The sequence below is a fragment of the Dipteris shenzhenensis genome, chromosome 20 (assembly GCF_047967505.1).
Source record: "Dipteris shenzhenensis isolate YYH24624 ecotype China chromosome 20, Dip_SZ_1.0, whole genome shotgun sequence".
In the NCBI taxonomy this organism is placed as follows: Eukaryota; Viridiplantae; Streptophyta; class Polypodiopsida; order Gleicheniales; family Dipteridaceae; genus Dipteris; species Dipteris shenzhenensis.
Genome location: NC_141615.1, coordinates 21,911,328 through 21,937,071, shown reverse-complemented (window position 1 = coordinate 21,937,071; position 25,744 = coordinate 21,911,328). Strand labels below are relative to the sequence as shown.

General features: G+C 45.8%; 1 protein-coding gene across 2 annotated transcripts in view; it reads left to right on the top strand.

Annotated features, from left to right (window-relative positions):
* The first annotated feature begins 987 nt into the window (after positions 1 to 987).
* LOC147889414 (junctophilin-like protein) overlaps positions 988 to 25,744 on the top strand; it is a 38,668-nt gene continuing 13,911 nt past the window's right edge. For both annotated transcript variants that reach the window (XM_087391680.1, XM_087391679.1), the window contains exons 1-2: positions 988 to 1,576; positions 1,786 to 1,817. In XM_087391680.1, coding sequence (XP_087247806.1) covers positions 1,490 to 1,576; positions 1,786 to 1,817 — 119 coding nt within the window. In that variant the 5' untranslated portion in view covers positions 988 to 1,489. The remainder of the gene's footprint in view (positions 1,577 to 1,785; positions 1,818 to 25,744) is intronic.

The following is a 25,744-nucleotide window of genomic DNA, read 5'->3' as shown; positions in this document are numbered from 1 at the left end:
GGGAGATTTTAAAGTGCCACACCGAGGACACGTATGTTGTCATAGCTGCCAATGCATGCTTAATGAGTAGCAAACGGGCATTCCACCCTAAAGTCAACTCGTGCCATGCCATGAATGTCTGTTTACCTGATCCTTGAAGCACAAAAATCTCTCACACAGTGAGACAAAAAACCAGTGGAGCACCATAGATATCGAATGATCGGTCCCCGAGGGATCTAATTGATTGGAAATTCAGCTGCCCAAGCATGAAGAGCATCCAAACTTACCCTTGATGCAAAGGTTTTGGGCACACTACATACCGAACCTTAAGCAAGGTAGTACAATTGCATAACTTGAAAGAGGTTTCTGATATTCTCTCGAGCAAATGGCAACCTGATGACTGTTAGTTGGTGGAACACCGACACTCGGAACCCGCCCTATGTCATGGAATCCCTTAAGCACTATCTCTCTTTTTTGGGGGGGGTATTGTACTAAAATCAAAAGTGCCAATGGTGCTTCCATACTGGGTGACCCCGATAAAGCCTTGAACTGTCCCTATTTGATTCCCTATGTTCCAATTGTTCCACCAATCACATATTGGTGACATAAATTAACAACATGATGATTGTGAAGCACCACACCCGAGACCCACTCTATTGCTCAGGGAATTCCTTAAGCACTAGTGTGCTCTCTCTCTTTTTTTCTTTTTTGGGGGGTAATGTCCTGAAAGTAGAAGTGCCATCATACGAAGATAAATTCTTGAACTCATGACAGGCATGTGCTATTGGGGTAGGGAAGGTGCATCGAGAGGCAAGCAGGCAAGCGATTGGTGGTAGCGGCGGGGAGGCTGCCCAGCCGACTGACTACCAATGCGCCTTCTCGGCCGATTGACTACCAATGCATCTGCACCGGCAGGGAAGGTGCATTGGGAGGCAAACAGACAGGCAGGCAGGCAGGCTGGGCGGGTCGATAGACTACCGATGCGCCATCCCGGCCGTTCGCCAGGCAGGCAGGCTGGGCGGGGAGCCTGCCCGGCCGATAGACTACCGATGCGCCATCCCGGCCGTCCGAAAGGCAGGCATGCATGATTGAGAAGAGGGTGTGCGAGTGGAGCGGCGACCTTAAGCACTAGAATTAAGAATTAAACGCGTGGGTTTAGTCAACTATTGTCTCACATTTTGTTCCATTTTTCTGGCTCTAAAATGTGCTGCTACAAAAATTTGGTCATCAGACGAAATTTGCGACGCAGCATGACAAAATTTCTTTGAAGTTTCTTAGGAGATCATCCGTCTTCCGATCTCTCCCAGAAGAAGATCATCTCACAGCACCTTTCATTCCTGCAATCTCACGCAAATTGCTTTAGCTCTGCTCCAATAATTGCTTCAACTTCATCGCTTCCATGCGACAATGTGGTTAGTGTAGCACACTTTGAGATCGGGATTTGCCGTATTCCGCACAATGTGACCATTGGAGCAGTCCCAGTTGTTTAGCCGAACTCGTTCCGATTGTCATGGACACCTCCTTAGCCGCCCTCACCCCTCAAATTGGGCCAGACGGTATCCCCAAGGAGTCGAGCTCCATCACTTACACTGAGAAGGTCACTGTCCCTCTCATCAACTGTCTTGAGAGTTCTTATTTCTCCATCTAGAATAGCGACTTTCAGTTTCTCGTTTTGGTAATTAGAAGCCAAGAGAAGATCCGTCCCTTGTTTTGCCTGACGTCCCTCGCTTCTGCTAGGAAGTATTCTTTTCCTAATCTGCCTGTATTACTGGGTCTGCGATTTACTTCGTTCGTCTATTGTCACAGGTTCTTGAGGAGAAGGAATTGGAGCTCAAGAGGTAAGCGCAGTCTCTTACCTTCGCTATTATTTATACTATTTGGTGGCCTTTTCTTGTTCTTAAACTTAAGTACTTTGACATGTTCAGTATACTATAAGCGCGATTGTAGCAAATAGAAACGGCCCTTAGCAAAAGCCAGGCCATTTAATGAGTCATCTTAGAGTACTCCCTGTTTATGCAAAGCACGCAATTCAATACACAAAATTGATGATAATGCTGGATCGAAAGCCAATGGGAACATGGATTGATTTAACACAGAGAGTGGTATTTCTACTCTTACTTGGCTGACGAAGGTTTCGTTGCCTTGTTTTTATTTCGTCGAATATGCCACTCTTTCTCGTCGGATTGTGATTAACAAACGAGTAAATTGCCAAACTAAATAGACGCCCTTGCCAATTTTGTGTATTTGGAGATCTTACCTTGTGTCTGAGTTAGTCAACCTCATTATCTGTCAGACATGAAAGGAGTCTTTAGTGGCCGAGTGTGACACTATTCATGCAAGGAAGTAGTATATGGGTTTAGGATTTTGCTGCTAGAATGTCTATGGCATGTTGCATCATGGAGGCTGAAATGTAGTCATTCTCTGAGCTGGTAAGCCAGTCCAAGACCTGTCCAAGCGGCTCTACCTGAGAAGTAGAACCCCAATAGTCAGTGTAGGCTTTATTTGGTGCAATCAGGACATTGTTAAGTTTTCAAGACCTGAGGGATGTCAGGCTCGTCCTGAAACAAGAGGCCTAGAACAGGAAGGCCTTATCCCAAGCACATTAGTGTCAGAGTGTGAGGTTTGTGGTATGGGTGTACTGTACTCACTATTTCGAGCCAGGCTTAGAGATGGTTTAGACCTCTCCAAATTGTGGTTTCATTTGTCATTCACAAGGATTGAGAACTAGCAGATTACCAGGCGAAGTATGCCATGGGCTTATGGTTTCAGTTGGTGTCAGAGCTAACTTCCAAGTGTGAGTGTAGATTTGCAATTGATGTATTTGCAAAGGTTGTCCTGCTTTAACATTAGAACTGAAGATGCATTGGAAATCAACATGCTCTGCTGCTTGGGATATGTATCTTGCTGCAACTTCTTTGGCCTAATCTTGATATCTGATGTAAGGCTGCATCACGATTGAGTTTACCCTTCACCTTCAGAGTTCTTACAAAACTGCAGGGCGAAGACTTGTATACACCTGGGTGTGCAACGAAGCGCATGGGCATGTGAAGTGTATGAAGATGTTACCTTGGTCATGATTGGCTAGCTGCTAATCTTGTTAAAAAATAGGGTGCAAAGATGAAAGCCTTGAAACCACTGGAAATCAGGAAAACGAAAAGAATGAGAGGTACAAAATGCAGCTACAACGCAGGGTCTGGACTAGACACTGTCTACCCTCTTTTGATAGATACAATCACAGAGATGGAGGTTAACTGGAACTGGAGCTACCTTGCTTACATTACATAAAAGGCACGAAACATGAGGACCTCCAACCTCCACTTTCACTATTATTGATGCTGTAACACCATTGCAGGGATGATAAAATATTCAGAATGTCAACATGGACACAATACAAGGCAGTTGGCAGGATTACACCCCTGACACAACTTGTCTGTCATCATCTTGTACTTCAACTGCAAGTGCATGCAGATTCTTAGAACACCAGAAGGTTCTAATGTTCTTGCCTTGTAAGTGCCAAGGACATTAGTTAGCTTGAGTCCCAAAGCCCCTCCACGTTGACTATCTACTCCCACTGCAGTCAATCCTGATGATGTGAACATATGCATCACATAAAGGGTCAGCTAATGAGACACATAATGGGACAGACTATGTAGCTGAAATGATGACCTCACCAAGCTTCAATACTCTCAGGGGATAGTCGAACTGGAGATACTGTGTGATGTAAAGAAAGAAGGTGAAGTTGCTTTCATCAAAGGACACAGGGTGGGATTCGGACAAGTACAAGGGAGAAGACCACAATGCATAGGGATTTGACATGGAATGTGGAGAGTCTATCCATGGACAAGACTGTGGCATGAGGAGACGTCTTAGTAGAAACTGAAGATTTTCTGCCATTGGAAACATGGTAACGTGATGATAATATGACTGCAGGTACAACAGCTCTCGAAGATCTTGATTTGAGACTGGAAGGACTACACAGAAGGGAGAAGTTTAATGTGACAGCATGCTACGTCACAATCATCCAACTAGGCTACAATTTTACTGAAAATGGACTTCAATGCAAGAATTGGTGCCATGCAAGCAATCATGATAGTGTGGGGCAAAGACATTGTGTGGAGGGAGGAGATGGATAGAGATGATTAGAATACAAGAAAGTGGTGTATAACTTCTTAGGATGCAAAAAATCGGCACAGAACTTCTAACAATTGGAGACATCACCTCAGCATGCAAACATTTACGTTCTCTATGGGATGTTTCTCCCTGCAGATATGCAATGGAGCCACTGTATTCAGATACACAAAGGCGGACATACAAATGTGTCTACTGTCATATATTATTATAGATCAGCTCCAATGCAATGAAATGTGAACATAAGTTTAAAGACATGGTATTACAAAAGGCAACAAACATAGAAAACAGAAGGTTGCGCCTTCTCAGGATAGAGATAGTGAATCTCATGCAAGGATACGAGTTTGAAAAAGCCAAATTGTATGTCACTCGTGGTAGATTTTTGGAGATAAGACACCAATTGATGATAATTTTGAACAAAAATAGCCCACAAATGCTTCAAAAAGGGCCAGGAGAGGAGGATTGGAGGGCCCTGAACTTGTTGTATGATAATGCAAGCAAGTAGCATGGAAGCTAGTAATGGAGGCAGAAAAGGTAGCAAAGGAGAAATTTTCCTAGGCTCTTTTGAGGAAAAGGTGAGGAAGTCCATAATGCTAAACATGTAGCACGATACAAAGCAAACTCAAGAAAGAGCCAAGAAGATTCTTCATGGATCAAAAGAATCCCGAAAGGAAGAGGTGAATTGGAAAGACATGGTGACACTTGTCAAAGAGCTTATGAAAGACAGGGAACAAGGAGCAATGGGGGAGAAGTAAAATCCTATCAAGGCACGGATGGAGTCATCATCATAAAGGATAGGATTGATGAAATTAACACAAGGTAACATCATCAAACTTACAAGGTCTTGCGCCAAAGCAACTGAACCTAGGGGTAAAAAGCCAGAGTCGTTCTTGTTAGAATGTCACTGTCCCCACCTGTGAGCCCCCGATTGGAGGGGACAAGGGGGCAGAAGACAATAGGGGGATGGAGGGTTCATACCTGGCTTTCTGGAGGTAGATCTGTACTGGATCTGAGGCGACAGGAAGCAGCAACCAGGCATGGTAAAATGCGCCAGCAAACAGGTGGCTGGAGAGGCATACAGGACAGATTTAGGCCTAGCAGCAACAGCCCACAGGGCCCACAAAGGGGCCTATTTATAGGCCAGACCAGTCAGGTCTGGTCGGCCACTTGCTGCCACTTATAATTGACCAGATCAGGTCGGTTAGGGAGCCCTACCAGGTCAGTGCATGGAGCAGGGAACCGACTCCCTGGTCGGCCACTTTGAGGGCCCCTGGCCCTCCTATATAAAGCCTCCTCACTCCCCCTCATTTCTCATCAATCTACGTTGAAGGCCTTGCTTACAGGCAGCGTGCTAGGAGAGGAGAGTGCTCAGACTTTTGTGACAGCAACCCTTGCTGTCTTCTCTGCTCATCTCTGAGCTTTGTCAGCCCACGTCCTGTGGAAGAATAAATATCTGAGTTTTGGTCTTTATCTCTCTCTATCTCTCTTGAGAAAGGTTTTGTGTACGAGTGTGATCATCTATCTAGTCTACTGAGTGTTGTATGAGCTGCAATCGGAGTGAGAGGTGTGAGGGATTCTATCCTCTACTTTCCAACATGGTATCAGAGCAGGGTTTCCAGCTCTAGAAGGGAGTTCCTCAGCAAGAAGGCGACTCCAATTGACACTCAGGTTTGCTGCGTGGTCAAGTTCTCTACTGCAAGTTCATTTTCAGTTTGTTGTTTGCTATTACAGCAAAGATGGCAGAGAAGAAACCATCTATAGCCTCGTCATCCCATGCTCGCCCTTCCTCCTCCTTTTCTCATATTCCTTCTTCATTCATCCCGAACTTTGGCGAGTCTGGGAAGCTGGATGGGACGAATTATCCCATATGGAAGGTGAAGATCCGGAGCCATCTCGTGGCTTGGAAGTTGTGGAAGCTCGTGACAAGTGTAGGAGAGAGGCCGGAGGATGTTTTGGACAAGAAAGAGAGAATTTTGATTCCTGTAGATGCAAACGATCTCACAGCGTGGGAAGAAAGAGATGCCCAAGCCCTGGTCATCTAATAGGGACGACGGCAGATGCAGTAATTCCCCACATTCAGATGGCAACAATGTCTCTTGAGGCGTGGGCCATCCTTAAGGATCTGTACGAAATAGATAACACGTCTCGCATTCTCACTCTCCAGCATCAATTATACAATCTGGATATGAGTGAGGGGGACAATGTTCATGACCATCTAACGAAAGTCAAGATGGTGAGGGATCAGCTCGCAAGAGTTGGTCAAAAGGTAGACTCAAGTCATCTAGCTTTGCTGGCTCTACACAAGCTACCTCGCAATTTCAAGAGTTTCGTGACGATAGTCACAGCAAGACAGAGGACCAAGCCTCTCACCTTCGAAGAGCTTGGCCCTCTACTATTGCAAGAAGGGCCTCGGGAAAAACTATTCAATCAATCAGACGAGAAGGCTCTCGTGCCAAGGGACAGTCCAGGCAAGGGTAACTTCAAAGATTCCAAGAACAACAAGATCGAGGATGCAGAGAAACAGATGCAGATGAAATGCTTCTACTGTGAAAAGCTTGGTCATTCAGCTAAGGAATGCCGCAAGAAGAAGGTAGACCTCAAGCGAAAGGAGTCCAAAGCCAAGGAGGAGCCAAAGACCGAATTGGCAAACGTCACTACCGGTGCTCTCTTTATCATGACTGAGTATTGCTCGGCCTACGCAGTTAGCGAAGGAAAGGGAAAGCTGGTATGTGGACAGTGGAGCCTCAAAGCACATGTCCAACAAGGAGTGGTTCAAGACCATGGAAGGTATGCATCCCGAATCCATGCCCTGTGAAGGGTGTTGGTAGTATCCCATTCATCACAACTGTAGAAAACGAGGAGCTGATTTCCGGTGTACTCACGTACTGACCTTGTGCAAGAATCTTTTGTCTGTCAACACAACATGTCGGTCCTATTCGATGACGGCAAAGTCACTGTCACATCCAAGGCAAATGCGAAGGTGGTGGCTCATGGTGTCGAGGAGCATGGGCTATATCGGCTCAACACTTTGTTAGTGCACGGGGACCATGGCAGATCCAAATTATGGCATGAGCGGCTCGGTCACGTCAATTATGGCACTCTCGTCAAGATGCAAAAGTCTATACTTCCACAGATTCCAGGCAATGATCGTGTTTGCAGGGCTTGCTTGGAGGGCAAGCAACATAGGGACAAGTTCCCATAGGAGGCCTCATCTTGGGGCCAAGCAGCCTCTCGAGTTGGTTCATGGCGACATTTGTGGCCCGATGTCAACAAATTCATTCGCAGGTTCGCCCTATTCTCTTTTATTTGTGGATAATTTCAATCGAATGACCTAGGTATACTACCTGGCGAAGAAATCTCAGGCTTATGAGAAATTCAAAGAATGGAAGGCCCAAGTAGAAAAAGAGAGCAGGGAGGTCGTCAGAACCTTCCGCATAGACAGAGGGGGGGAGTTCACTTCTTGTAAGAAATCCTAGATTTACTATATTTAGAAATGTGCTAAGGAACAGAAAGGAGATTGAAATAGCAGAGAACAAGGAATATTTGTATTGCTTGAGTGTCTGTAGTGTGTCATCCATACAGTTGGGCCTCTCTTATATAGAGAGTGAAGAGTCACACATGAAAAGGTGTGTACTCCAAAGTGTATGTGCATGAAGAGGTGTGTACCCCTTGTGAAGGGTGTGACCCTTGATGAGAGGGTACATTACAATAGGAGTGTCTCTTCCATAGAATGTCTCTTGTGAAGGGTTGTGCCTCATAGGAAGTGTCCCGTCGAAAGGGCATACCCTTCCACAAGTGTCCATTCATCAAACCATCCATAAGTCTAAGATATAGAGAAAGGAATACGTCATAGATCGTGACATCCCCTCCCACTCAAAATAAGACCCTGGTGGAGATAATGAACTGATGTAGAAAATATCAATGTAAATTCTGAAAATACTGCTATAAAATGTCAGGGTACTGCTGGAAGTCTTCATCAGATTACCAAGTAGCGTCGGAGTCGTCCAGATCTCGCCAAAGAACAAGGAATTCGGTGATAAGTCGATGTCGAGTCTCTCACTGTGGATGGTCCAGAATACGCTCAGGAATAAGGAGAACATAATCGTCTTCGATTTCTGGGACATAATCACCTGTAGGAGGAACTGCTTCATCGCCTGGAATGTATGTCTTTAGCCAAGAAATATGAAATGTCGGATGGATTTTACCCCATGATGGTGATAATTCCAACTTGTAACTTAAAGGTGAATTTTTCTTGACGATCCGGAAAGGTCCATAGTATCTTGGTCGCCTGTACAAATGGTACAAAGTCCTTTTGTGCTGGAGTTGTTCTTCTTGTCAGTGGCCGCACCTTTATGTGGGGGATGACGGTGATGACTTTGTGAAGAAGAAGAGGCGCGATCCTTAGAGGAGTGCTTTTGTTGGAATCCAGCATACGATTTCTGAGACTTGTGGGGATCTTGAGACTGTCGCTGACCTTGATTACCCGAGTTTTTTCTAAACTTGGGGTTATCTTGAGGAGGAGCACCTTTGGCCATAGTAGAGTTCTGTGTTCTATTAGCACTCTGCTTCCCTATGTTTTGGAAATCTGTAATGCGCTCTGCGTAAGCAATAGCGTGAGCTGTGGTGGTGATGTTTGCTTTGAGGACATCAACGCGTAACGAGGGGTTTAGGCCTGAGATGAAAGCATGAAGGTAATCATCATCAGTTAAACCATCAATCTCTAGCACCAATGTGGTGAACTGAGAGATGTAGGAAGACAGGGAGCCTGTTTGCTCCAACTGTCTGAGTTTTGAACGTGCTTGGAAGTCCGCATTGGCAGGTATGAACTGCTTACGGAGCATGTGTTCAAAACGTTCCCAAGTTAACACACTTTTGCCGTCCTTTAAGTGTCGTTGCCACCATAGGAAAGCTGTGTCCTTGAGGAGGGAGGCTGCCAAGGCAATCTTTTTGCCTTCAGCGAGGTCAACAGTATCAAAGTACATGCGCAGTTTTGCGAGCCATTGGTCAACTGTTCGGTGATTTCATTGACCAGTGTAGGCTTCCGGAAGTTTAATGACGAGTCTTTTAGTTTTGGAAGCTTGGAGTAAACGGTAGAGGGTACGGAGTTCAGTTTTTTCTACCTCAGGTGGGAACGAGTCCACATAGTCGTCCTGCGAGAATCTTGGAGTACTGAGAGAATCTTGGAGTTGTTGGACTTTCTGGACCAAGTCGGAGATGCTGTCTTGAAGCTGGGAAATTTGAAGTTAAAGTAGTGCTTCGCCTTGTAAGTTGACATCAGGGGTCTTTTTTGGACTTGAGTCGCTGATCTCCGGAGAGGTTGCACGCGAGCATTGCGACATATCTGAGATCTCTGTGAGAAAAGCACGAACCTGCACTCTAGTTTGTACCATTCCTGGAAGAAGATCCGGGCTGCTTCCTGAGGTTGCTCATGCTGGAGGGGGCAGGCGAGGCAGGATGGAACCACCCGTGGAAATCTGGTAAAGGAGGTCCTGTCTGAGGTAACATTGGTGATGCCGAAGTGGGTGTTACTGCTCGTGAGAGTACAGGATTAGGTAGCAGAGTCCATTTATCTGAGAAGGGATAAGGAGCTGCTGTCGAGAGTGGAGGATATCCAGGAGAAGGAGTGCCTTCAGAGTGTAAATACTGTCTTGGGGAAGGTAAAACCTGTGCAGGAGGATATCTGGGAGCTGAAAGAGGTGGAGAGTACCTTGGAGATGCTGAACCTGAGGGGTAAAAGTCTTTCCAAAGATGGACAGCAAACTCGTGAGGAATATCGGGTTCTGGGTATCTACGTGTCTCGTGGAACACAACCTGGACTGTGCTGAGGAAGTAATGTAATTGAGGTGCCTCACGCAGAAGGTATAGGATGTGGTCCAAGTCACTGGAAGGGCACGTGACACAGAAGACCCACGATGCAAAAGCTCCGAAATGGGCTGGTTGTGCAATCTGAACACGATATTGTGTGATCGATGATGCATGAGGTGTCCTTGAAGGGACTGGGGAATTACCAGGGGTTTCCATGCTTTAAGGAGGAGGCTTTCATTTGCAGCGGTGGGCTTCGGGCTGGAAAAAGTACAGCATCAATTGCGAGTTGAAGGAGGTCCTGATGTCGAGTTGGTAGAAGACATTAGTCAGGCTTCAAATTTCAAAATTAGGGTTTGCTGTAGAGGGAGGCGATTCAGCGAGCAAATAGTCTGGTTGTGGGCAGAAATATGTTGCCAGCGATAGCATGATCAACTAGTTGGGGCTCAGTAGAAGAAGATGGCGAATTTCTGGCATCTACACCTTGTTTGCAGAAATCTGGGCAGCAAGATGACGATAGAGGCTGCAAAGGGGATCTATTCGATCAAAAGGTCTTGTAGGCAGGTATGCAAAAGAGCCGGCTGATGCAGGCAATCGAGAACTACGCAAGATGGAGGCCTGGCAAAGGGCACGGCTTGCTGCAAGGATATGGCGCAATCACGTACGGCAGAAAAAGGCGAAACATATTTCAGGAATTCGCTTTTTGATTCGTGCGCCTATTGCTAGGTGGTGGTTACCAAAAATTAAAACATGGGTTTAATGAACCCTTGGGTAGTCTAGGGTTAGACCTTGGGTGTAGGGCTGGTTGCCCTTTTTAGGCTCTTTAGGTACCCTTTTGTAAGTTGGTGCTTGGTGCCAAAGGGTGTGCCTATTCTAAGGGGTGTGACCCTTGGAATAGGTGTACCTTTTTATGAAGGGGTGTGACGCTATTTTAAAAAGGGGTGTCCCCCCATGAAAAGGTGTGTCCTTTTTTCCACGATGGGGTGTGTCCCTTGGGTGAGGAGTCAAAACTCTTCATCAAAAGGTACGTCCGATTGTGAAAAAGGTGCATCCCTTGGTTTTGGGACAGCCCAAGCACATCAAAAGACACGATTTTTGTTGTGTCTATTCACATCAACTCATGATGTGAGGGAGACGGAGAGGCCACTGATGACTTTAGGTGGGGTTGGCGCTAAAAAATTTTACGCTCATTCTCTCCATCTCTTCCATGCACAACTTGTGTGGATATCCTTCTAGCGGAAAAAGATGTATCAGAAGGTGGGGGGCATTTCCTACAGGCAGGAGCGAAATTTGCTCTGATACCACTGTAAGAAATCCTAGATTTACTATATTTAGAAATGTGCTAAGGAACAGAAAGGAGACTGAAATAGCAGAGAACAAGGAATATTTGTATTGCTTGAGTGTCTGTGGTGTGTCATCCATATAGTTGGGCCTCTCTTATATAGAGAGTGAAGAGTCACACATGAAAAGGTGTGTACTCCAAAGTGTATTTGCATGAAGAGGTGTGTACCCCTTGTGAAGGGTGTGACCCTTGATGAGAGGGTACATTACAATAGGAGTATCTCTTCCATAGAATGTCTCTTGTGAAGGGTTGTGCCTCATAGGAAGTGTCCCGTCGAAAGGGCATACCCTTCCACAAGTGTCCATTCATCAAACCATCCATAAGTCTAAGATATAGAGAAAGGAATACGTCACAGATTGTGACACTTACACCGACTTCAATGGATTTTGCAAGAAGCATGGGATCAAGTGGCAACTCACTACAGCTCGCACATCTTAGCAGAATGGAGTTCCTGAGAGAAAGCACAGGTCCGTTGATGGATAAAAATGATAGAGCCTACCTTGCCTTTATAGCCACGCTCATCCACTATAAAAAACTACTGAAAAACACAACACAAAGCAAAATGACATTCGCTCATCCAAGTTGCGGCGTGCTGGTATTGCGATAATTCTTTCTATCTTAAATGGTGCATTGCCCTATCAGCTAGATTTAGATGCTTGTTTGGGAGAGACTAAAATGAAATCGCTTAGACTTCACAAGCAGTTGTAGCTTGAATGAAGATGATTAGCCTTCTCCTTTAGTGCTAGCCTTCGTCATGGCTGAGTCTGCCCTTCACCTCCGGAGTGCTGATAGAAACTCAGTACAAAGACTTTGTATAAATGGATGCTCAAGTATGTGTGGGTGTGGATTTGTATGTGTGAGAGCATATTTTTATACGATGGCCTACACCCATTGTTGGGGGCTGATGACGTCAGTGGGGGATGTCAGAGTAGCTAGTCCCTACTATGCGTGGTGGAGTTTATGGTTTTCAATCTTATGAGTGACTATCCTGAGTTTGAAACTGCACTATGTTGTGTTTTTAGAGGATGAGTTTGGGAATGTTCCTGGATTTATCTAGGTATATTCACTCAAAATCTGTTAGAAATTACCCAACAGAGGGTACGCACAGTGGAAGACTTATAGTAATGCCCAGGAGCTCACACAGTGTTGGTGTGGGGTGTGGAATCACAAACTTCTTAACTTATGTGCATAAAATAGATGTGCAGACTCATCAATAGACAATGAACCAGCCAGATCGAGAAACCACCAAAATAATATATTTCCGTCCAAAACTATGGACACAATACAAAAGAGATAGATCGAGAGTCCCACCAATGGTGTGGTCCTCTGATCTTACCACAAGGTCCTTCTCCTATCTCCTGGCTATCTCTAGACTCGAGCTCGCGTGCTCCACCTCGAGCGTCTTTAGACTTTTTGTCCAGTGTGTTCTTCTCCACCTTACTGCCTGTGAATCAGCCTAGGTGGGCAGCCCCTGCCAAGCTTTGTCAGCAGCACACAGGTCCCCTTGGTCCTCCTGAATGTAGGCCCCAAGATAGCTGTTCGACTGCTCCAACCTGCTTGTGAATGGCTGCTCCAGAAGGTATGATGATCAGGGTAAGTCAAAACATCGAGCAACTGCGTTCGAGCGAGCCCAAAGTTCAAGTGACACTTATGAGGAACTTTGTCTAAACCTGTAGGAGCAATAAATTTTTAGTAAAAATGGTTGAATCTACATGACACTATTACAAATTGTTTTAAATTATTTTTTGTATGATTCTTGGCAACTTACAAAGATTAAACTTACTATTGGATAACTCATAAATCCATGCAAGTCAGCAATCATTCAATGAATACCAAAGGGAAAATTCTTGGCAACATACAAAGAGAAAACCTATTATTCGATAAATAATAAATACATGCAAGTTAGCAATCATTCAATAGATACAAAAGGAAAAATGTTGCAATGTCTACACCTCGAGGCGATCACTCAAAATCATGTAAGGTAGCACGTGAGTTGAACAGGTTTCTTTATTTTATGGAGTTACATACATGGCAACAATAGTCCCACCGATGATATAGAAGCTCCTTCTAGCAAAATCTCTCACAAACAACTATTTGTAGCTCATCGATTTTTATGCTACCGACATGATTTGATCCATTTTGTACACAAAATGATCACATGAATAAAATGTTTAAACTATGGAACTAATAAATTATTGATCACCTTATGACCATGATGATGCTAACTAAATATGGATCACCTTCATATGTCCTTGACCATGTATACACCTCTAGGATGGAGGGAGGAAACCAAGGACCCAGACTCTATATGAGAAAAATCCATGGTCATAATTAAATATAGAGTTTGATAAGGTCTGACTCTCATGAAACAAAGATAAGTATAAACTTTCTAAAGAGCTAGGATTTTGATTCTTTAACATAATAAATGTATTCATTCATATCATTCCGATCGTTTTGACTACAAACATGACCATATTTGGAGTCCAATTGACCAAGTTATGGCCCAAATAGAATTGGCAAGAGGAGCCTCCCAAGAGGCTGCGATATCGTGGCCTCTAGGGAGGCTCCTCCTCCCATTATTTTTTTGCCTTGAAAATGGAAATGCACAAGAAAAACACATACTTTGACCCCTTTCTTCCACCCCACCGTTGACCCTTGAAAAACATTGCCAAACATTTTCAGAAATTGTTGTTTGTCTATAAGACAATTGATTACTCACAATATCATGGATAGGACAACAACTGTAAAAGTAAGCAATGAATGCTACTTTTTGAACATAAAACATCACACTAGAATGTCAAAAGTTATGAAATTTCTCGCTCGAACGCAGTTGCTCGAATTTTGGTAATCCTCTGATGATCACAACACCTTGCTGCCCTAGAAGACAGCCAAGGTCCAGGCTCTAGGGAACTCAGTCTGCAGCACACCTTCAACTCTCCTTCACCTCCAAGATGAGGCCCAAGGGAATGTCTTCAGGCTGCTCCTGTCTGCTCCTCTTTCTGCTCAGCTGTTGGATGATGAATGAGGGCTGGAGGCCCTCCTTTTATAGGGCACAAGGCCTGCCCCAAAAAACTGACCAGCAGACCCCTTCCTGGCCGACTTTTGTCTGCCCTAAAAACCGACCTGGTTGGCTGCCCCTACCAGCCCAACCAGGGCCCTATAGAAGGGTCTTTTCTAGGCCCTTTTTCAGCCTTTGTTCCAGGGATTCAGTCCCCCTGGCCAGCCCATCTCCAGGCCTGATTTGCTGGCTCCAACCAGACCCACCAGCCTCAGCCAATGGCCGACCCAGGTGCTGCTGCTCCCTTCCATGGTTGCGCCACCTGTAGGCTCTGTCGCAGGCTATCCATCTGCACACAGATGCCCTCCACATAGGCGCCTTTGTTTGTGCAATCCCACGCCATGTCTGCTGCCCCTGACTGACCTTCTGCCAGGTTAGATCCAGGACTTGCTGTCCCCGCCTTCTGCTCCTTCCACAGGTTCCGTCTGTTGCAGCCATGCTGGTCTCTTTGATGTGAGGTGCTGCCCATGTGGCAACCCCCTCTCTTTCTTTTCTCTTGGGCACATCCTGCCCTAGGTCTCCCTCCCCCATGCTCTCCTCATATGGGGGCTTACAAATGGGGAGGTGACCATTCCAACAAAATCTTCATCCCTACACACATCTATGCTCAACACATCCTCTGGCCACATATCATCAGGGAACCATACAACCTCTACCCACTCCTCATCACTCACATGTATCACTAGAGTCCAATCATTTTCATGAACCACTGAAAGCAAAATCTCAACATAGAATCCCTCAAACGAAAGGCCACGTATCCCCAGCCCAAGCTTAAGTGATATAATCATTTTCCACTTTGACTGCAGCAGTAGAAACATCTAAGGTCAGGACTCCAGTGGGATCAGTATAGTGGGTAGCTCATATAGATAGAGCAATATCTCCAGCATCTAGAGCATGTATCCACAACACGAGGACTCCAAACAGACTCTTACAGTCAGATTGAGGGAAGACTCTGACATACACAAAAACCACATCTCAAAATGCACAACATGAAGACTATTTATATATTGTCTTCCCATGAATCCATGCTCATGTATCCCATGACAAGACCACACTTGAACAACCCTGGTCTCTTTGTCTTCAAGTAGCCAATTGCCTTGTATACTCAAAACTGCCACCGTGTAAAAGAACCTACACTGTGAGCTACATAAACATGTTATGGAATTGCACCTTGGACTCCCTGAAGCCCACTACTTAAAGCCACCTGCTGCCCATAGTCCCATTGCCACAAGCATGGTCTCTTACCCAAGATCATCATCAAGCACTAACTTGCTGCAGCCACCTTCAAGCTCTTATTGAAATCCATGAAAGTTTGTGGTGAGCTATACTCCAATGATGCAGCCTGTCATCACTGGACCTCTTCACTGCCGAGGTCCCTACAGCTAGCACTTGTCACCCTTCTATTACATGCAAAGATATCTGCCTTTACGAGCTTCTCTCCCATAAGTCCTGGCGCGCACACACTCGTTGCCTAAGGTTCTCTAGCTCCCCACAGCTACCATGCCACAGCTAGTAACCTGTCACCCATCTCTGCCTTCACGTAATGACTCCCAGCACCGCGGCTATCTCTTGCTCACGGAGCTCATGGAGCACTTACGGACCTCTGGCATGCATAATAGAGACACTACGCCTGTTACTGTCTCACGTGCTTAAAACACTTTACGTGACGATCATAGCCTCCTAGTTCCTCTCCTACTCACGGAGCACTCAGCCCATATAGTAGTGACGCCACACTGTCCAGCACCTACAGCAAAAGCCATGGCCCTCAAGCCAGATCCATGAGCCACTCCCACAGTAAAGTCTCCTAAGCCTCCATTAAGAGCCACCGCTTGTAACCCGGCATGTAATCATAGCTGTGCCACAGCTTCTCTTTCTCAGTCGCCCAAGCCCCAGCACTCCATAGCTCTCTCCAAAACCACAGCCCACACTTAGAGGGTGAAATAGGACTTGGTAGCAGCTCACGACGACCATCTCTACCCTTGCGCAATCATTTCCAGCATCTGGTGTCTCTCCCTTACTCACAGAGTCCCGGCCTCCAATTCCTGAAGCTCCCACCGTGCCCCGACCATCCTTCCAGCAAGCTCCTTACCAGCTCCCAGCCGCCACCTTCACGTATATGCCAGCTTATCGACTAGAAGTGTCCCCTTTTCATCACGTAGCCACATGCATGCATGCCTTTCTTGATATGAATGGCCTTTTTACCACTCTTCCACCCTTCATTCAAACTTAATACCAAGGTATTAATGCCCACACAATAGACTTAGTGCCCACAAAGTGCTTAATTGCTCTGACTACACACAGTGAATTTACAAGACACCCATGACAAAAAATGCTCATGCCCTCATGCACATATAACTTGGGACAACCATGAAAGACGTAACACAAACACACTGTCACACACTAGATACCATGCTCTGGAGTGTCTAGTGAACCCACACTGCACATCATCATTTCCCACCGAGCCCGTGCAAAAAAGCCATTCATAAACTCAAGAGTTTTTTACATCAATGAAGGTCCTTCTGATAGAAAGGTGCTTACAAAGCCCAAAATCAAAACAACCTGACTGTGTGCAAAACTATGTGCCTACCCACCAGCATGGAACAAGTGAAAACCTTATTTATAATTTTATCCACACACCGTCACAGAGATAGGTTTGACCATGTTGCGAGGGAGGAAACTTTCGAAAGCTTACTGGGGTGAAGCCGTGAGCACTGCCGTTCACATCTCAACAGAACCAAGACCAAGGCTGTTGATGATAAGACTCCATATGAAGCCTACTATAGTAAGAAACCAACCTATCTCATTTACGGATTTTCGGTTCTAATGCATTTGTTCATGTGCATAAAGATGAGCGGACGAAGCTTGATTCCCATAGCAAAAGATGTATTTTTGTGGGATACAGTGAGGAATCCAAGGCCTATCACCTTTATGACCCGGTGAAGAAACAGATACTTATCAGCAGGGACGTGATCTTCGAGGAGTTAGAGCCCCAGGCTGCAGAAGAGGTTTAGGAACTTCCGACATTACCGCCACCCAAGGTCACCATCAAGAGGTGGAGACGACTGAAGAACCCGAGGAGGAGGAGGAGCAAGACGATTCACTTCCGGCTCCAAAGGCATCTCCAACAAAGGCACCTGTGTCAGAGAAGAAGCTATTTGAAGACATTAGCAGACTCACGGGTCACGGACATTCCCGAGAGCAGTTCTGGAGCGCAGCGGTCTCAACGTAACATGAAGACTCCCTCCGTGAACTATGCTATGGTGGCTCAGCTTGAGGAGCCCAGATCCTTCGAGGAAGCGAAGGATATTTCAGAACGGCAGGATGCCATGCAAGTAGAGACGGATGCCATTTTGAAAAATGACATCTGGGATTTGGTAGACAAGCCGACCGAGTGGAAGGTAATTGGTACTAAATGGGTGTACAAGCTTAAGTTCAAGTCTGATGGGAGCTTGGACAAGTACAAACCTAGATTGGTGGTGAAAGGCTATGCACATTCAGAAGGACTTGACTTCGATGAGACCTTCGCCCCCACAGCTAGGATGGTGACGATATGTACAGTTATTGCCTTGGCTGCTCATCACAGTTGGCCTATATTTCAGATGGAAATCAAGTCTGCATTTTTGAATGGAGGTATATGTGGCACAACCACTAGGATTTCAGATTCCAGGATCCACATCAAAAGTATGCAAGCTGAAGAAGGCCTTATGGCTGAAACTGGCCCCCAGAGCATGGTACCAGCGAATAGATGTTTTCTTTCAGAGAATCGGGCTTCAGCGGAGTCCATCAGAGGCAAATCTTTATCTCGTCTCAGAGGGGGATTTACGACGTATTAATCCTGTATGTGGATGACCTCATCATTACAGGAGATCATGCGAAGAAGATTGCTCAGGTTAAGACTTCATTACTTTCTTGGGATTGAAGTGAAGTAGGGAAAGAGCTGCATCTTTATCTCACATGAGAAATATTGCAGGGAGCTACTCAAACACTTTCAGATGGAAGATTGCAAAGCGCAGTGGCTCCCATGGAAGCTGGTTTGAAGCTGAGTGTACATGATCCATCTCAGCCGGTTGATTCATCACTGTATTGACGCATGGTGGGTAGTTTGCTTTACCTCACCAATACTAGACCAGATATTTCTTTCTCAGCTGGATTGCTCTGCCAGTTCTCCGCCACACCCAAGAAGGCCCATTGGGACACATGCATGAGCGTGTTGAGGCACTTGAAAGGCACTTGCACCTATGGTATCACTTACACGAAAGGCATTGAGTTGGGAGGTTTTTGTGATAGTGATTGGGCAGGTGATAGTGACACTTGGAGATCGACTACTGGGTATTGTTTCATACTCTCATCAACAGCCATGTCATGGCTGAGTAAGAAACAACCTACTATTGCCCTTTCATCAACAGAGACAGAGTACAGGGCTGCTTTTACAGCGGCATGCGAAACATTGTGGCTCAGGTGGATCTTGAAGGAATGAACGTGACTCAAGAAGATGCAACGGTGATCATGTGCGACAACTAGAGTTGCATAGCAATCGCCAACAACCCTGTGTTTCACGCACGGGTGAAGCACATTGAGGTCCACTACCACTTTGTTCGAGAACTCATCGACGAAGGTGTCATAGAATTGATGTACTGCCTGATTGCCAACAACATCCCAGATGTTTTCACGAAGGCGCTTCCCAAGGAGCATATAGAATACCTCATTCGACTCGTGGGGATCGGCCCACAATTTTGTCATTGAGAGGGGGTGTTAGAATGTTATTGTCCCCACCTGTGAGCCCCCGATTCGAGGGGACAAGGGGGCAGAAGACAATAGGGGGATGGATGGTTCATACTTGGCTTTTTGGAGGTAGATCTGGACTAGATCTGAGGCAACAGAAAACGGCAACTAGGCATGGTAAAATGCACCAGCAAACAGGGGGATGGAGAGGCATGCATGACAGATTTGGGCCATTGAGCACACCCCACCCCACTTACACCACTTCTGAGAGATCCACTTAGATTAGAGACTAGTCCTTGCATATACCACCCGTCTTTGCACTATGCTTGATGAACTTGATGATATCCCCCTACTAGAGGACAAGGCCGCCCTTATGACCCGTTTCATACATGATGCCTTCCCTCACACCCAAGATCTACCCCCTCACCACGCGTTGGATTGGTCTCCTACAGTGAAGAGTGTAAGGCTTTGCGTCGTCAAGTGAACTCGAGACCAAGCAACATCGTTCGACTGAGACAGAGACCAAATGAGAGATCACCATTTGCGTGTCGAAGGAGTTGTGGCAGATTTCTCGAGTAGAGGTCCAGTCATTCGCACATGCACGCAAACACCCTTCGTGATGTCTCACACCAGCTTCCACTAGACATCCGATAGGTACCTTGTCCCACCTTTAGTTCACTCTTCACCACCAGTGATATCAAACATACAACTCTCAGCTACACAATGGCTGAGCCCAAAGATCATGAGGGGCAATGTTTTGAGGACATTGCACATGGCATGAAGACCCTAGCCCTGTCCTGGCAAAGTTATATAATGAATGGTTTGTACTTGATTTGTATCACACTTGGACCCTTAACACCATTATTTGTTCCATAAGGCAAGGGATCCCATGAGCTTGGAAAACTATAGGACAATCATGATCGGACGTGTTATGTCCAAGATTTATGCATCAACACTTAACGTTTAGGTCAATTGATTTGCTGAGTGTGAGGAATTCAGAGCTGGGTATTGGGTAGATCATGCTACACTGGATCACATTTTCACACTAATAGGTGTCATTGAGAAGGTCCATGCACAGAAGCAGTGAGTCTATTGCTGCTTCGTGGATTTCTGCAAAGCCTTTGACACAGTCGTACGAGCATGACTATTTCAAGGAGTACTGGGGATCTAGGATATAGTCCAGGCATCAATTTGGCAGTCAGGACTTCAACTTGGTGGTCAGAGGAGATCATGAGCATGACCGGGGTCAAACAAGGTTGTCCTTTGTCACCAATTTTGCTTTGGCCTATACATTGACGAACTTGAGTCCTTCATCACGCAATTGGGAGAAGCAGGTTCACCCTACCCCATGATTTGAAGTTGGGTAAAACCAAGGCTATGATCTTCAACACATCCCCGACAACCATGGATCAAGAGGTGGAGATTGTTTCATTCTATACATATCTGGGGGATTCTTGTCTTGGGCCTGATCTTCACGATGCAACTAGTCATGCAAGCATTGAGCCAAGGGTATGCCGCACCAAACTTGAGCGTCAGTGCTTTCATCCACTTTTTTAGGATCCCAGTGTCAAGTCTCTTCTATTTGATTCGCTTGTTTGTCCAGTTGGGATGTATAGTTGTCCCTTTGGGGGTATAGACCTATCAGAGACAAATTGGGCCCAGATAGAGAGACTCTCATTTTGCTTCTTGCTCGAATGATCCACAACAAGCCATTGGTCCCACATTAGATGGCACTAGTAGAGTTTGGGGTTATCTCTATGCGGCTCGATACAGTATTCTAGGTGGTCACTTATCTCCATAGAGTTGGGGACTTGCGTACCATGACATTTGGACGGTGCAGATTGCTAGCTCTGACTTCATCTATAACATTGGAGGCAAAGAGGTATTAAAGGAGTTGGTATGCTCGGACAAGTAAATATTTTGTCAAGCTTAGGACTACATCGCCACTTTTTTCAGTATAGCCTTGAGACTCCATGCATTCCGCTCACCCACCATGAGGTGAACCAAGTCATCAAAGGGGATCTGTTGTAGCTCCACAAATATAGGACTTGGTGAGTACCTACTGAATTTTTTATTAAACTGAGCGTGTACAGAGATCATTGCTTTATGGATCTCAGTGGAGGGGTTTACTAGACCATCACGCTACACCCAAATTCATCTCCCATATGCATTGAGGATCTCAATTGGATAGTTTCCAGTATCTTCACATAGGCTATGGGTTGAGACAAGGTGGGAGAGGGTCTCCAATGTGAGAGATGGATCTGCATTTAATGTGATATGCAAGAGACCGAGACAAAGAATCACTTTGCATTCAGATGCCTTGTATGCTATGAGATCCGTGGATGGCATCACTGTCTTTTCAGCATCAGTTTGGTCCACTTAGAGAGTTTTAGGCTGACCGTGATCAGCGACGCGTGGCCGTTTCCCTCCTTGAGGCTCAGAGACAGAGAGATCAGCTCGTATGAGCGCATAAGAGAGCACATGAGAGACCTTCAGAGCCCAATTAGAGGACGATGATGGGGCTTTTCTCTAGAGACTCGAGCTAGGGGCGATAGGGCATTAGACGTACTAGAGAATCAAAGTGCATAACGCGACAGTCTGGACCTTAGGGGGACACTCACATGGACTGTAGATATCTCCTCTCTACTCTTTGACGTGGGGAGACAGATCACGGGAGCGATGGTGACACTTTTTGTGGAGGCTAGAGAGGAGGAGGGAGAGACCCCAATAGTTTGGACATGTTGATTAGCAGCTGCAATCCATCACTGTTTTTCTTCCTTGACGATGCCAACCCTCACCTGATCCAAAGCCATTGTCAAGCGAGATCATCTTGTCTAACCTAAGCGGACCAGTGGAGTGGGTCCAACAGATAGCATACACAGGTCTAGTCATCTAGCTGGATAGCTGATTTGGCGGCTGACAACCAGTGGCCTTGCATTGTTGCCCTTAACATTTTGGGCTCTCTCTCTCTCTCTCTCTCTCTCTCTACTCTTGCTTTGTAGACTTTCGGAAGGCCTTCGACACTGTCCCACAATCCCGCCTTATTAGGAGGGAGATGCAAATTATGGTTTGGGGGGTGGTGAGCCTATATGAGTCCTTCAGAGGGAGAGTTCGAGCTCCAGGAGACCTATTGGATTGTGTTGAGAGTACGATCGGGGTGAAGCAAGGATGCTGTAACCAAACCCTAAGATACTTGAAAATACTTTAGCAACAAAATCACTGCTATTATGACACTTTTGAGCAGTTTGCAACACACAAACAGCTTCTAGAATGAATTGCAATATGGCTCTACTCCCTAGAATAGCTTCTAGAGGATCCTGGACATGCTTAGACCAAATCGCAGCAGTGCTAGGCTCTTTGGAATCGATTCGCAGCAGGTCTGGGTGCTTTGTAGTCAATTCGCAGCATCTTTGGGCACCAGGTAGGGCTGGAAACCCTAATCGCAGCAAGTAGATGATCTTCTAGAAGGGCTGGGAACTGGATCGCTGCAGCTGCACTCTTTCTGGGCACTTGTACGCGTCAAAGAGTCGAACATATGATGCTGGAATGAATTGCAACTCAGCCTAGGAGAAGTAGAAGTGAATTGCAGCAATAGAAAGAGGGGTTTGGGAGAGAGAAAGAATACAAGACACCACACTAGGGCCCATAAATAAGGGCTGGACCCCCCCGAAGGTCTTTATTGCAAGAGAATAATCTTTGTACAACTGGCTCATGAAAGAGCATAGGTCTGAGTACAATCTTGAATGAATCTGGGAGGCCAGGGGCCTTTCTTTTATAGACTAGGCCTAGGGGCCTTCTTTCTAAAAGCTACTTTTACAAAAAGCGAAGCTTTTAGTCTTTTTCCTTCTAAATCTGGTGCTCTGGAGCTTTTACGCACTTGTGGGCGCGCCTTTTAATGAGGCACCCTACTTTTTGAGCCTTGTGGGATCTGCTTTTTACACTTTTCTCCCCACTTTTGGGTCCTTTTTGCACTCTCTTAGGTCCTACACATGGCACAAACAAATTCCAACACTTTAGCCCATTAAAGGTTAGCGAAATGCATGCATTCCTAGTTCTTGGACTAATCCTAGTCCCTTGTGGGCGTCCCCACAGTTCTCTTTACCAATGCAAAGCAAGAGTAAAAGTAGTAAAACTTATTCTAGTGAACCAAAATCAGTTTTCTTTTAATTGCCATGTACGTAGCACCTCTTTGGGGGAGTGATCTCTCGGTAGCAGAGTGGAGGAGATTTGAATGGCTATAGGTGACTCTGAGGTCTAGGATGATTTGGACTAATCCCTCAGTCTCTCATCAGATAGTACAGGCAGAGTGCGCCATGACATCTCTCCAAGTTGATGCCATCTTTCAGATAGTGACTTTCCTCCACAGAGTTTGGGCCTTACCCCACTGGAGACTACCGAGGCTGGCACTAGAGTCATCCAGACCACTAGCAGAGAGCGGGGTTGATACAATATGGTATGCACATATATCCACATGGTTTGCCAGTCACGATATTCAGATGGACTGACTTCCGCCCTCTCAGTACAGTATGGATGCGCCGTCAGAGTCGATCCCTCATGATGAGATTAATTGTATCATATGGTTATATCTCCTCGAGCTCCATACGTCTTGGACTTGGGGGGGGGGACTAGGAGTTCCCTACCGATTCTATCACGACCGCTTCTTGAGAGTATCGGAGGATGGACTCATCATCAGACCTCAGTACCTCAAGGACAAAGGAAGCTCGCATGCATTGAGGATTTTGGAATGCTGCGGATTTCGTCACATTAGCTAAGGATTGAGGCAGGGAGAGCTGTAGGTATACACAGAGAGTAGTGGATCTGCAGGGTATGCATGTTGGGGGAGGTCGAGACAGAGGAGCTTTTCTTATGTGTCTGCCCAGCCTACTACAAGATCCGGGGTCGATAACAGTGCCTCTTTTAGTAGGGGCACGGCTTTGGTCCATTCTATCCACTTCCATGACTAGGTCTGCATTGGACTATCTGATTGAGATGCGATGACACAGAGAGACACTGTAGCGACAGACTAGAGAGCAACAAAAGGTGACCGCACCACAAGATCTTGAGGTAGACTGAGCACAGAGACATGTCACATGCTTTTATGCATTTGATCAGCTTTAGGACATAGTGAGGTGGAGGAGGAGCTAGTTGATATGAGGGCAATATGGATCAACAGAGAGAGCCGAAACGACGGTAACAAGTGTGGTACGCAGAGACCACACTCGACACAGAGAGTGACCAGAGCACACACGATCGAGGTCTGGGCTCTCCTGAGTGGAGACCGCCAGCGACGAGGTGTCACTCTTGACAGAGCCCATTGGATCCAGAGATTGAGGAGACCACATCCTCTGCCACAGTGTGAGACAGCTCGACAGACACAGATCCGGGACATCTTCGCAGCCCACCAGAGAGCCACCACAGCGCCAGGTTTCGGCTTATGAGTCTGAGCTTAGACCTATCGATCTTTCGAAGACTTTAATTAACTTACTTTCTTTATTTCTTTGTTGGGGTATGGGTGCCTGTTTTTTAGTTGCCTCACCCTATAGCTTTCATTGAATCTGGTTTTTTCAGTCTCATAGACCCTTTAGTCTTTCGTAGACATTAATAAACTCTCTCTCTCTCTCGTGCGCGTGTATGTGCATGCTTGCATTCTTCTTTTCTCTTCTTTGTTATTTCCTTTTTGCTATTTTTATTTGGGTGTTTGGGTTGGGATTTTATAGGTTAGTAAGCACTAGGTCTACCCAAGAGATTCCGGAATCTTTGGAAACCTAGATGGCACCTTATGCTTGGTTACTAATGAGAACCTAAGCTTAGCTTTGCTCACTAAGTTATTTTTCTTTTCTTTTCCTCTTTTACTTGTGGTTTTATTGCATGTTTCTCACAAGCCCCTTTCTTCCCTTAGCTCTTTTTCTGTCTTCTTTATTCTTTTGCTGTAAAGATTAGGATATGTTCTAGTCTTATGAAGGTGTATAATGGCCAAGCTCTACATAGCCATTCTGATCTTTAGATTAACAAATGGGGAGAAGGTAAGGGATCATGTCCTAGTCTTATGAAGGTGTATAATGGCCAAGCTCTACATAGCCATTCTGATCTTTAGATTAACAAATGGGGAGAAGGTAAGGGATCATGTCCTAGTCTCAGGTGGGTTTTGCACCAAATGGTTTCAGTTGGTCACAATAAGAGCAATGGCAGAAGATGTAAGGGGCAAAAAAGACTTACCTGGATCTATGGTACGGTAGCATCAAGTTCTCCATCTACTATGCCATGCTAGCCCTGTGCAACAGTGAAGAAGGCACCCACGAATGTGCTCTGACACCAATGTAGAAAAACATAGTGTGCAAGATAGTGGAAGGGAAGTGTGAGGAAGGAGGAAGAAGGGTAAGGGTGTTGCAAATGAGAGAGAGAGAGAGAGAGAGAGAGAGAGAGAGATGATATGGTATAATTGTATTAAAGTCCGTGTGAGACCCTTCAGGATCTATGGGACTGGCGATCACTACTAAGTAATAGTGATCCCTTACATCCAGTGTAGAGAAAAATCTTACAGCTTTGTCTGAGAGAGAGAGAGAGAGAGAGAGAGAGAGAGAGAGAGATTGCACTGGGCTGTTGGGCAGAGGGCATAGCTCCCTCTGTTATTCTTCACTGCTGTCTTGTCTGCCATTTCAACGTAAAGGTGAAGCTCATAGGATTTCCCCTCTCCCTCATTTAAGTGAGTCCAT